This window comes from Capra hircus, chromosome 3 (genome assembly GCF_001704415.2).
Source record: "Capra hircus breed San Clemente chromosome 3, ASM170441v1, whole genome shotgun sequence".
NCBI classification, from domain to species: domain Eukaryota; kingdom Metazoa; phylum Chordata; class Mammalia; order Artiodactyla; family Bovidae; genus Capra; species Capra hircus.
The window spans coordinates 9,126,758-9,137,843 of NC_030810.1; the positions used below are offsets into that span (position 1 = coordinate 9,126,758).

At 47.2% G+C, this 11,086-nt stretch overlaps 1 protein-coding gene across 1 annotated transcript in view; it reads right to left on the reverse strand.

Moving 5' to 3' along the window:
* The window catches only part of CSMD2 (CUB and Sushi multiple domains 2), a 616,901-nt gene extending 608,578 nt beyond the window's left edge, over nt 1–8,323 (reverse strand). Inside the window, exons 1-2 of the mRNA XM_018046480.1 lie at nt 8,299–8,323; nt 7,478–7,694 (exon numbers count right to left, since the gene is read on the reverse strand). Coding sequence (XP_017901969.1) covers nt 7,478–7,694; nt 8,299–8,323 — 242 coding nt within the window. The remainder of the gene's footprint in view (nt 1–7,477; nt 7,695–8,298) is intronic.

Genomic DNA, 11,086 nt, shown 5'->3' on the forward strand with positions numbered 1-11,086 from the left:
AATATTTGTTGAACGCCTCCTATGGGTCAGGCCCTGGAGATGCAGGGGAGAATAAGACAAGTCTCTCTAGTCAAGTGGAGAAGGCAATGGCACCCCACTCCAGTACTCTTGCCTGGAAAATCCCATGGACGGAGGAGCCTGGTAGGCTGCAGTCCCTGGGGTTGCTAAGAGTCGGACACGACTGAGCGACTTCACTTTCACCTTTCACTTTCCTGCATTGGAGAAGGAAATGGCAACCCACTCCAGTGTTCTTGCCTGGAGAATCCCAGGGACGGGGGAGCCTGGTGGGCTGCCGTCTATGAGGTCACACAGAGTCGGACACGACTGAAGTGACTTAGCAGCAGCAGCTCTAGTCAAGGAGCCCACAATCTTGCGAGGGAAATGGGCAGAAATCTAAGAATCACAGAGCACGCACATATGAAGCCGTGAAGGACAGACACACAGCAATCTGAGGGATATCACAGGAGGCTTGGACCGGATTGAGAAGGAGGGGTGTCACAGAGGATTTGCCAGGTGAGAAAGTGACAAATGAGTTGAGATAGGAAAAATGAGTGAGCGTTGACTCAGCAAAGGGGTAGAAGCAGGGCTGGCATCCCAGGCCCACAGATCAGTATCTGTGCAAGTATCTCCCCACGACTACGTACATCAGGTTCCCCAGCCACGGCCTCCCGGACTACCTTCACCTGCTTATTTATCTGTTTCCTCAGAGACTGTAAGTTGCTTGAAAGCAGAAGCTGTCTTGTTAACTGTTGTATCTCTGACACCTGGTATTCCTGGTGGGCATTCAATAACGTTGAAGAAATGACAAGTGAATGAGCGTGTCTAGCATGGTTGCTGGCCCACAAGAGGTGCGCGGCGTCATCGCTTCTCCTTTCTCTTTTCCAGTATCCTTCCTCTGCTTTAATCTTAAACAGGAATGCTCCCCTCATCCCCATGGGTCCTCCCAGCCACCTCCTGACCACAAGAACACATTCTCAAGGCATTCTAGGGATACAATCCTCCAAGGACAACCGTATTGGTGTGTAGGCACACTGTTAAGAAATCCAGTAGGCAGGTCCTTTAGCGGGCCTCTGCTGCAATACACAGTCATAAGGAGACAGTAAATCTGGCAAATTTCTGGATTTTTTACAACTTCCAAACAGGTGTCTAATGCCAGTTGAGTGAAATCTGCAATAAGCCCCAAATGACTAAAACTGCATTGCACCTTAGGCGGATGACAGAATGTGTATTGCCAGCAACGGAGGAAACCAGTTGCAGTGTTTCCCATAACTGGAGCCCAAATCTCTAAATTAAGGGATGCTTAGCTGTGCTTAACTGGTGCACTCATCACCAGCGCCCTATAAACCCTCCAATACACAGTGATGTAGTTTATTAGCAGCAGCTCCATAGATTATGTTCGCTCATGTTCCATTAGAAAACTTCATCCCACATTAAAATGCAATGCAACAGGATGTCTGCCAGCACAGAAAGGCCATCTAATTGTGCAAAAGCAGAGACGTGGGGACTGTTTCAGTAATTCATCCAGGCAGGGCTGACACTGCATCGTCTAGGCGGCTTTTGGTTCTTTCCTGGCTAATTTCTAAACTCCTACAGGCTCCTCAGACTTCAGGACCAGTTCCTACTCCCATTTCCCACCCTGATCCTTTATGAGAAGAATCTGATGAGCTTCTATTGTCAATTTAATTTCCAGCAGCCAGACGCTGCCTTCTGGCACCCTGGGATGCTGCTTGTGAATAGCTCTAGATGAAATGTGAGATGCTTTCAAGAAGATGGCTGTGAACTCCTGGTGGAGAAGGGGAGTGGTTGGGAGAAGAAAGACATCTGCATATAGAACAAGCTGTGTGCAGTGTGCCTACCGGCACCTCTTCATTAGCGATGCTAGGTGCAGCTGTCAGTACAGAGCATCACTTTAGAGGTCCCCATTTTGCAGAGGAGGAAACTGAGGCTCAGATGGGTTGACTTACTTGCCCAACATCACTGACACAGAAAGAGGATTCGCACCCACGTACAGCTGATGCTAAAAGTCTAAACTCCACCTTAAACGCCTACCTTGGGATTTCTCAGCCTCAACACCACTGGCATTTGTGGCTGTCTTGTGCATGGTAGCACTTAACAGCATCGCTGGCCTTGACCCACTAGATGGCCCCTCTCCAGCTGTGACAACCCAAGATGTGTCCAGACATTGCCAAATGTTCCCTTGGGGTCCAAATCGCCTTCAGGTGAGAATCACTATTCTACCTCGCGTCTTGTACATTTATTGGGTTCATGTGTGTGTGTTTGCTTAGTTGTATTTTCTAATTTTTTTCTACCAACATACAAGTATTTCTTTTGTTTACATCTCATCACAATTTAAAACAGTTTACACACATTATTTAATGAAATCCTTATCAACCAACCTACGAAGTAGAAAATGATACACTCACTTCATGGATGAGAATACTGAGGATAACAGTCAAAGTGACCTGTCTATGCCAAGCAGCTAGCAAGGAGCTGGAATTCACTTCTTGCACGTGCGTGGCTCGGCCACAGCCAAACGTGGTGGGAGGCTTGATTCCCAGCCTCCGAGAACTTGACTCTAAGCAGGAAGGAAGTTCGCTGCTCACGACACAACCCATGAGCTAGCAGCTCGAGAAAGATGTGTATAAAGAGATTCAGAATTGGGGTGGGAAGGTGACTCCAGTCTTTTGCTCGAATGCATCCATAAACAGAGTGAAAAGGATTGAGAGAAAGTAAGGGAAGAAAAGAGAAATGCATTAAAATGCACAAAGGGCAGAATTATGAAACTTATGCCTGTCAAATCTGAGACAGAAAACCCCAAGCAGTGCAGAGAGAACCATGCAGCAGGCTTCTTGCCAGTCCCCCAGGCCCACTGCCGGGCCACCGTGGGATCAGCAATGCCGCCCGCAACGAGTGACTTCCCTTCAGCCCAGTCTCTCCTTCAGTGCCCGTCCTCCACGTCTGCAGCCCCCCAGTGTAAACAGCCTAATGGTGGGCCACAGGCACCAAAGCGCCCTCGTGCAGTCTGAGTTCCTAAGAGAAGGATGCGAATAATGCGTGTGGGCACTAAGGGCCCTACCGCAGGCGACTCGGGCACAGCGCCCTGGGAGGCGAGTCAGCGTCACCACCATTGTGTACGTGAGGCTCAGAGAAGCCAGACCTGGCACAAGGCACGGCACAAATAAATGCAGAGGCCAGCTGGCATAAATCTGGGCTCTGTCTCCCAGGAAAATGCAGTGAGAGAGGTGGCCTGACTGCTCTGCCGGACAAATGAAGACAGACAACGTGCACAAAACCCTCACCTCTCCCAGGACGCCACAGAACACATTTTCCTGGAGCCTGGATTTCGCATTAGGCTGATCTGGCTTGCTTTCTGCGTCCGAACCAGACACTGCACACATATCCTCTACCCCTTCCTTTTTCATACTCCCACCATACAATCCCTACAAACCCACCCTTAACGCCGAGGACCACACTTTCCCGCAGCATCATACAAACCCGTGCCTTCTTTTCTATTCATTATTCTAGCTCAGGTCACCATTGTCTCTTGCCCGACCTGGATGTCACCAGTCTGGCCCCCAAACCAATGCATTTTCCACACTGAAGCCAAACCATGCCAAAATCCTCCACGTAAAGACCTTCATTTGAAGGGCATCTACCAAATACCTACAGCCAATATCACACTTAAAACGTGAAAGGTAGACTATTTTAAGACCAAGAACAAAATAGGGATGTCCACCCTCACCACATCTATGCAATATTGTATTGAATATTGGATATGTTCAACATTCTATCCAATGCAATTAAGCATAAATAAATAAATAGCATCCAGATTGAAAAGGAAGAACTAAAGCTGTTTTTATCCACAATTATTAACAAAGAAAAGAACTATCAGCAAGGTCATGGGATACGAGATCAATATACAAACATCAATTGTATTTCTATATATAAACAATGAATCATCCAAAAATAAAATAATTCTATTCACAACAGCAAATCAAAAAGAATAAAAATCTTAGAGATTTCCAGTTCAAGATGGAGAGCCAAGACAATATGTTAAACTCTTCTTCAATCTGACCTCCTAAATTGTCAAGGAGATAGTCCAAGGTATAGGAAAAGAAAGACTATATACATCCACGTGGAAACGAGGAAAAAGAGATAGACACCTACATGCTACAGGCTCTAAGGAATTTCTACAAGATGTAGTGCCGATGAGACCTGACTAAGAAAAGGCTCACGAGCCCACTAGACAAGACGGTGATGGGGAAACACAGCTTAAAAGGTGTTCTCAAGAAGCACCTTTAACCGTCAGTAGAATAAAAATCAGAGACGAGGCAAGGAAAACTTGTGCTTAAGGATGGAGAAATGGAAAAAATAGTAAGGAAGCTTAAAAACAGAAAGTAGTAGCTATTATACAAGAACAAATAAACAGTTACCAACAAAGAGTGTGAGTGAATGAAACTTTTCTGTTACAGAATAAAAATTCTTATGAAAGATTTTAAAAACAAAAATCTAAGAGATACATGAAACAATGATATAGAAATATTAAAATAGAGGAATTGGCAGATGGTTGATAAACGCAAACCTAAAATAAAACAAGTAACAATACTTGTATCACAGGAGAATTTAAGGCAAAAAGGGGGGCATAAATATAACTTTTATATTGGGAAAATTAGAATTGACTCAATATCTGCTACTTAAAAATACTGACATGCTAAAGAGTATACATCAAAATATATAAAGTAAAAACTTAGAAATAAAAGGAGAAATTGATTTAAAAAAAATAGTGAAAATGTGAAGACAATCACTTGCACTTAGGCAACAAATAAGAAATCAGAAAAATTAAGCAATATTAATAACATGAATTTCTTCAGCCTTCCACCATAGAATATATGTTTCTTTCAAATACTCAGAATGTTTACCAAAAATGATCTTATACTGAGAGAAAAAAGTCAAAAATTCTGTAAAATAGAAATCATAATCTGAACATAAAGCAGTACAATTTGATAATAACTCAAGTATAAAAATATTACTTGGAAATTTTGATGGAAAAAAAGAACTTGAGAGTCAAGGAAGAAACGAAACTGCAATTAGAGACTATTTCTAAAGTAACAACTATCCATCAAAATTTATGGCATATGGTCAAAGCTGTGCTTAGGGAAAAATGTCTCTTAACGTTTTTCATATCAGACAAGCAGTAATGGAACTAATTCAATCCGTGAAAACAGCAAAAGAGCAACACCAGCCTAAGGTAAGTGGGAGAGAAAGATGAGGAAAGATAGAAGCAGAAATCAATAAGTTAGGCAACAGGAAAGGAATGAAATTGATAGCCCTAGAGTTGGAGCTTTAAAAAGACCAATGAAATGGGCAAAATTCTGGCAGGACTGAGTATAAAAAGAAGAAAATGCAACTGCACAAGCCAGAAGCAAGAAAGGGGGTGTGATCCCATAGAGTGCGGAGGTAGAGAAGCTGTCTACGAAAACTACAGGCAGTGAAGGTGAACCAAAGCGAGCACAGGAGGACCACAGGGATGAGGAGCCAGGGCAGGGAGGACCTCCTGAAGGTACCAACCCCAGGAGCCTCCTCCTCAATCACGCTGCTTGGTCAGAGTGAACACATCCAGGGCGCCGCCCCCCTTGCCAGGACTGCCTCCCTAGGCCCTGGAAACCCCCACCCTTCCCTGCCAGAGTCATCCCCACCTCTGGGGGTCTTCTACACTTCGCTCGCAGAGCCAGAGAACCCAAATGTCAGGAAACAGAGCTTTGATCACCCGCGTGTGCATCCTGCTTTAAGAGTAAAGAAAGATGGAAGAACTTCAGGATGCAGAATCTGCCTCCAGCCATCTGCACCCCAACCAGCCACTCCACTGGCCTGATCTGATTTTCTTCTTCTTTTTTTTTTTAAATAATTATTTGTTTTCATTTATTTGTTTGGCTGCACTGGGTCTTAATTGCAGCAGGCAGGATCTCCCGTTGTAGCATGTGGGATCTTGGTCCCCAACCAGGGATCAAACCCAGATCTCCTGCGTCGGGAGGGCAGAGTCTTAGCCACTGAACCGCCAGGGAAGTTCCCAATCTGACCATCTTGCAAACCTTCCCCGAGAGTCTATGTGGGTGTCCCACCGATGGGATCACCTGAGCTCAACATCCGACAGTCCAGGCTTCTGGTTTTCGGCTCTGCCCAGTCCCAGTCTCCTAATTCTGTATCTCTAGCCCCACCCGATGTCCTTGAACTCTAAACTCACATATTCAAGTCCAGGCCTACCTACCCTGTGCCCCTCACCCCTGTGACCAGCATGTAACCTCCACAAAGACAGTGGCTTTGTTTTGTCCACAGCTGTGTCCCCAGCACTCGGGCCAGTGTCTGGAACATAGTCGATGCTCATGAAATATCTGTGGAATGAATGGACGGAGAGGACTCCAGTCTCTTCACCCAAGTTCAGTGAACACCTACTGTGTGCTAATCCCTGTGGAATGTCAAGGGCGGATGGACAAGCCTGGTCTCGTCAGGAAGGACAGAGTCAGGGGAGCCCCAGAGGCCCACCCCTGTGGCAGGTGTGGTGGCCTCGCCTCTGCACTGCCCTGAGAGGGCTGGGAGTGAGCAAGAGGGCTGGCACTGTCCTGGGGGTGCTGTCTGTGACTCCTCTCCAAGAGCATCTTAAACAATGCCTTGAGGTTAAGGACTTGGCAGGGAACCTCTCATCAGCGCACTTCCAATTAGCATTCTGACCTCCCCAGGGATTAGCTGACGTGCCATTGATTCTCTTTCTCCCTGGGAGCCCACGGTCCTTTGGGCAGAACCAGGAGGAGTCTTTCGAGGCAGCACAGCAGGCCATCAGGTCAACAAAACCTGGAAAGCTGTAACTCTGGGGCCTTGACCTTGACCCACCAAAGTCTGCTCTTTCTGCAGAGGTGGTACCCTCCCTCCCTGTCTTCCTCCTTGATGTGAACTCTCCCCTCGGGAACCGGGTCAGGAGTACCAGAAAGCAGTCTCATCCTCTCCAAGGTTTTCTCTTCCATCATCTGTGATGGGGTCTAAAACACTGGGAACTTCTTAAATTCTCAATTCTATGCTCAGAGCCAAAGCCACGCAAATGCAAGGCCGTTTCCAACAAAGTATTGATGGTTTTCAAACACAGGATGCAAGACACAGTCGCTACTGGCCTTCAGCTCATATCTGCTGGGTCCCAGGGAGGTATGTCCTGCGTATGCATGCAAAGTCAGTTTCAACAGAAAGACTTGACTTGCTCTCTATGTTTTCTATCTAGTCTTCCCAAATGCCCTACTCATCCATCCTGCCTATTGGGAACCTCTAAGTGGGAGAAAGAGCTTCATAAAGAGCTTTATAAAGAAAGAGCAATTGAGGGCAGGCCTCATAAAAACAGAGGGCTTTGTTGACTACCATTCACCCTGCCTTGTTCTTCCTCCCAGTCAGCTTGGCTCAGGCCCAGCTATTGGCCACGGGCAGGAGGGGGTGGTACCTGGTTCGCAGGTTCTCTGGCTGGGGTGGTCCATCAAACACCGACAGGACGTCGAAGTCCTCCTCCAGGGCAAAGGACTGGAACACAAGCTGGATCCGGTGCTGGTCCTCTGCGGTGATGGTCCACGTGCAGTTGGCGTAATTGGGGTAGCCATAGGGGAATCCCGGGCTCTCAACGGTGCCATTGGGACCCTGCAGTTGGAAGGTGCAGTTCTGACCTGGGAGAGAGAAAGGGAGCCATTCAGTATGGCCAGCAGTACTCTGAGACTCTGCCAGAGGGATGGGCGCAATGTGTTAAATGATCATGAAGCCCCTTTTCCAGATGCTCCCTCTCGCTGCAGAGGGAGGGGAGTGCAGTGACTGACCCCGAGTGCAAGCTAGCTTGTGCTGTGCCCTGTCCAGCTGATAAAATGAGCATTGTTGGACTCAAGCCCCAGAATGATTCTGTGAGGTAGGAAACAAGCCTCAGAGAGCCTGAACTAAAAGCCAGCAGACCAGCAGAACTTCCTCTTTACAACACTAAATGCCAGAATGCTGTTTTCAATTGCTCTCCATTTTCCATGGCCCCTTGACCCTCTAGTTCCTCCGCTCTGCTCCCACCCTCTCTTCCCATCTCCACAGAAAATAAAAGCCATCAGCGGGGACCCTGTTGTCTTCCCAATTCCACCCCACCCGTCCAGCCCACCCCACTTGGTCTTTCTGCCTCCTGCAGATGAACCAGCCCTCCTTCCATCTAAAGACATTTCTCCCCTGTGCCCATTGCCTCCTAATCCTCCCTAATCTTCACGAACCTTATGCATGTTTCTCTCTCAACTATATTACACGTGTTCAGCTGTTTCCTCTCCATCGGAACTTCCCTGTTTTAAATGTGCTCGAGAATCTATGACTAAGGAAGCAACTCCGCATTCCACTCCTCTTTTCCCTCCAGCTTTGTCTCTCTCTTCTCCTTCACAGCCTAATTTTCAGAAAACACCATCTGCCTATTCTTTCCGTCTCCATTTCCTTCCTATCTTCTGATCCTATCGATCCACCAGAGCAGATCCACTAAGGTCACCGATGGGTCCAGTGGATACTGTTTAGTCCTCATTTCAACAGACCTCTCTCTCAGCGGCCTCTAACGCTGTTGCTCACCCCTCCCATCTGGAAATGCCCCTCTCAGAGCAAAGCATCTCAGACTACACTGAGCATGAGCACCGCCTGGGGGCCTGGCTCATGTGGATGCGGAGGAACAGCACCCGGGTGGGGAACTCATCTACCTGGAGCCCTGGCGATGCAATGATGCTTTGAACAGCGTGGTCTCCAGCTTCCGCCCACATCACTCACTTTCCATCTTTCCTCCCACTGAGCTTTCTCCGGCTCCTTTCCAGGGTCCGTGTTGGGGTCTCTCCTCCTTTCTGTCTATTCTAGAGGATTTTCTCACTTGTGCACTGATGACTCATACACTCCATGTCAGACCTCCCTCTGAGCTCCAGACCTGACCTCTCCTTTGGAAGATGCAGGCTCCCAGTGTCCTCCACCTACCCCTTCCTGACGCTTTCCTCTTCTTCACAGCCCCATGGACAACTTATCACCCTGTCTCTATCTCCACTTCCCTTGACCCCACAGCATCTCTCCCCTAGACCACCGTAATAACCACCTCCTAACTGGTCAACCAGAGAAAGCAATGGCAACCCACTCCAGTACTCTTGCCTGGAAAATCCCATGGACAGAGGAGCCTGGTAGGCTGCAGTCCATGGGGTTGCTAAGAGTCGGAAACGACTGAGCGACTTCACTTTCACTTTTCACTTCCCTGCATTGGAGAAGAAAATGGCAACCCACTCCAGTGTTCTTGCCTGGAGAATCCCAGGGACAGGGGAGCCTGGTGGGCTGCCATCTACAGGGTTGCATAGAGTCGGACACGACTGAAGTGACTTAGCAGCAGCAGCAGCAGCAGCAGCAGCAGCAGCAGCAGCAGCAGCAGCAGCAACTGGTCAACCACATGTATTACATTTACACTGCAGCCGGGGATGTCTTTTCAAAAGAGAAATAAAATCAGGTCACCTCCCCTTCCCCTCACCAACATCAAATCTCCCATAGCTCATCACTGGTCTTCAGTAAGGAAAAATTACTTGTAGACCTATGAGGGTCTCTGCATGGTTTGACCCTTAATGACCTCTTAGCCTTGAGTCCACTAGCTTTCCACCCAAACCCCATACCTCTAATGAGCTTGAATAGATATTTCTCCAAAGAAGATATGCAAAGAGAAGACCAACAGGTACTTGAAAAGATGCTCAACATCACCAGCCAGTCATTAAGGAAATGCAAATTGAAACCACAAGGAGGTATCACTTCATACCTGTTAGAATGACCATCCTCAAAAAGATAAGAGATGACATACTGGCAGGGACATAGAGACAAGGAAACCTGTGTGCACTGTTGGTGGGTATGTAAACTGGTACAGCCACTACAGAAAACAGTACGAAGGGCCCTCAAAAAATTAAGGTTAGAACTACCACACGATGCAGCAATTCCACTTCCAGGAATACACCCAAATGTAACAAAAGCACTAACTCGAGAAGACATCTGCCCCTCCATGTTCGTAGAAGCATTACTTACAATAAAACAGACGTGGAAACAATCTAAATGTCCATCGATGCATGAGTGGATAAATTACTTGCGAGATATACACAGAGGAATATTCAGTTCAGTTCAGTTCAGTCTAGTCGCTCAGTTGTGTCCCCCATGAACCGCAGCACGCCAGGCCTCCCTGTCCATTACCAACTCCCAGACTCCACCCAAACTCATGTGCATCGAGTCGGTGATGCCATCCAACCATCTCATCCTCTGCAGAGGAATATTCAGTTCAGTTCAGTTCAGTCGCTCAGTCGTGTCCGACTCTTTGTGACCCCATGAAACACAGCATGCCAGGCCTCCCTGTCCATCACCAACTCCTGGAGTTCACCCAAACTCATGTGCATTGAGTCGGTGATGCCATCCAGCCATCTCATCCTCGGTCGTCCCCTTCTCCTCCTGCCCCCAATCCCTCCCAGCATCAGGGTCTTTTCCAATGAGTCAACTCTTCTCATGAGGTGGCCAAAGTACTGGAGTTTCAGCTTCAGCATCAGTCCTTCCAGTGAACATCCAGGACTGATCTCCTTTAGGATGGACTGATTGGATCTTCTTGGAGTCCAAGGGACTCTCAAGAATCTTCTCCAACACCACAGTTCAAAAGCATCAGTTCTTCGGCGCTCAGCTTTCTTCGCAGTCCAACTCTCATATCTATACATGACCACTGGAAAAACCATAGCCTTGACTAGACAGGCCTTTGTTGGCAAAGTTATGTCTCTGCTTTTTAATATGCTATCTGGGTTGGTCTTAACTTTCCTTCCAAAGAGTAAACATCTTTTAATTTCATGGCTACAATCACCATATGCAGTGATTTTGGAGCCCCCCCAAATAAAGTCTGACACTGTTTCCACTGTTTCCCCATCTATTTGCCATGAAGTGATGGGACCAGATGCCATGATCTTAGTTTTCTGAATGTTGAGCTTTAAGCCAACTTTTTCACTCTCCTCTTTCACTTTCAAGAGGAATATTACTCAGTCATTAAAATAAGGAAATGCTAACATTT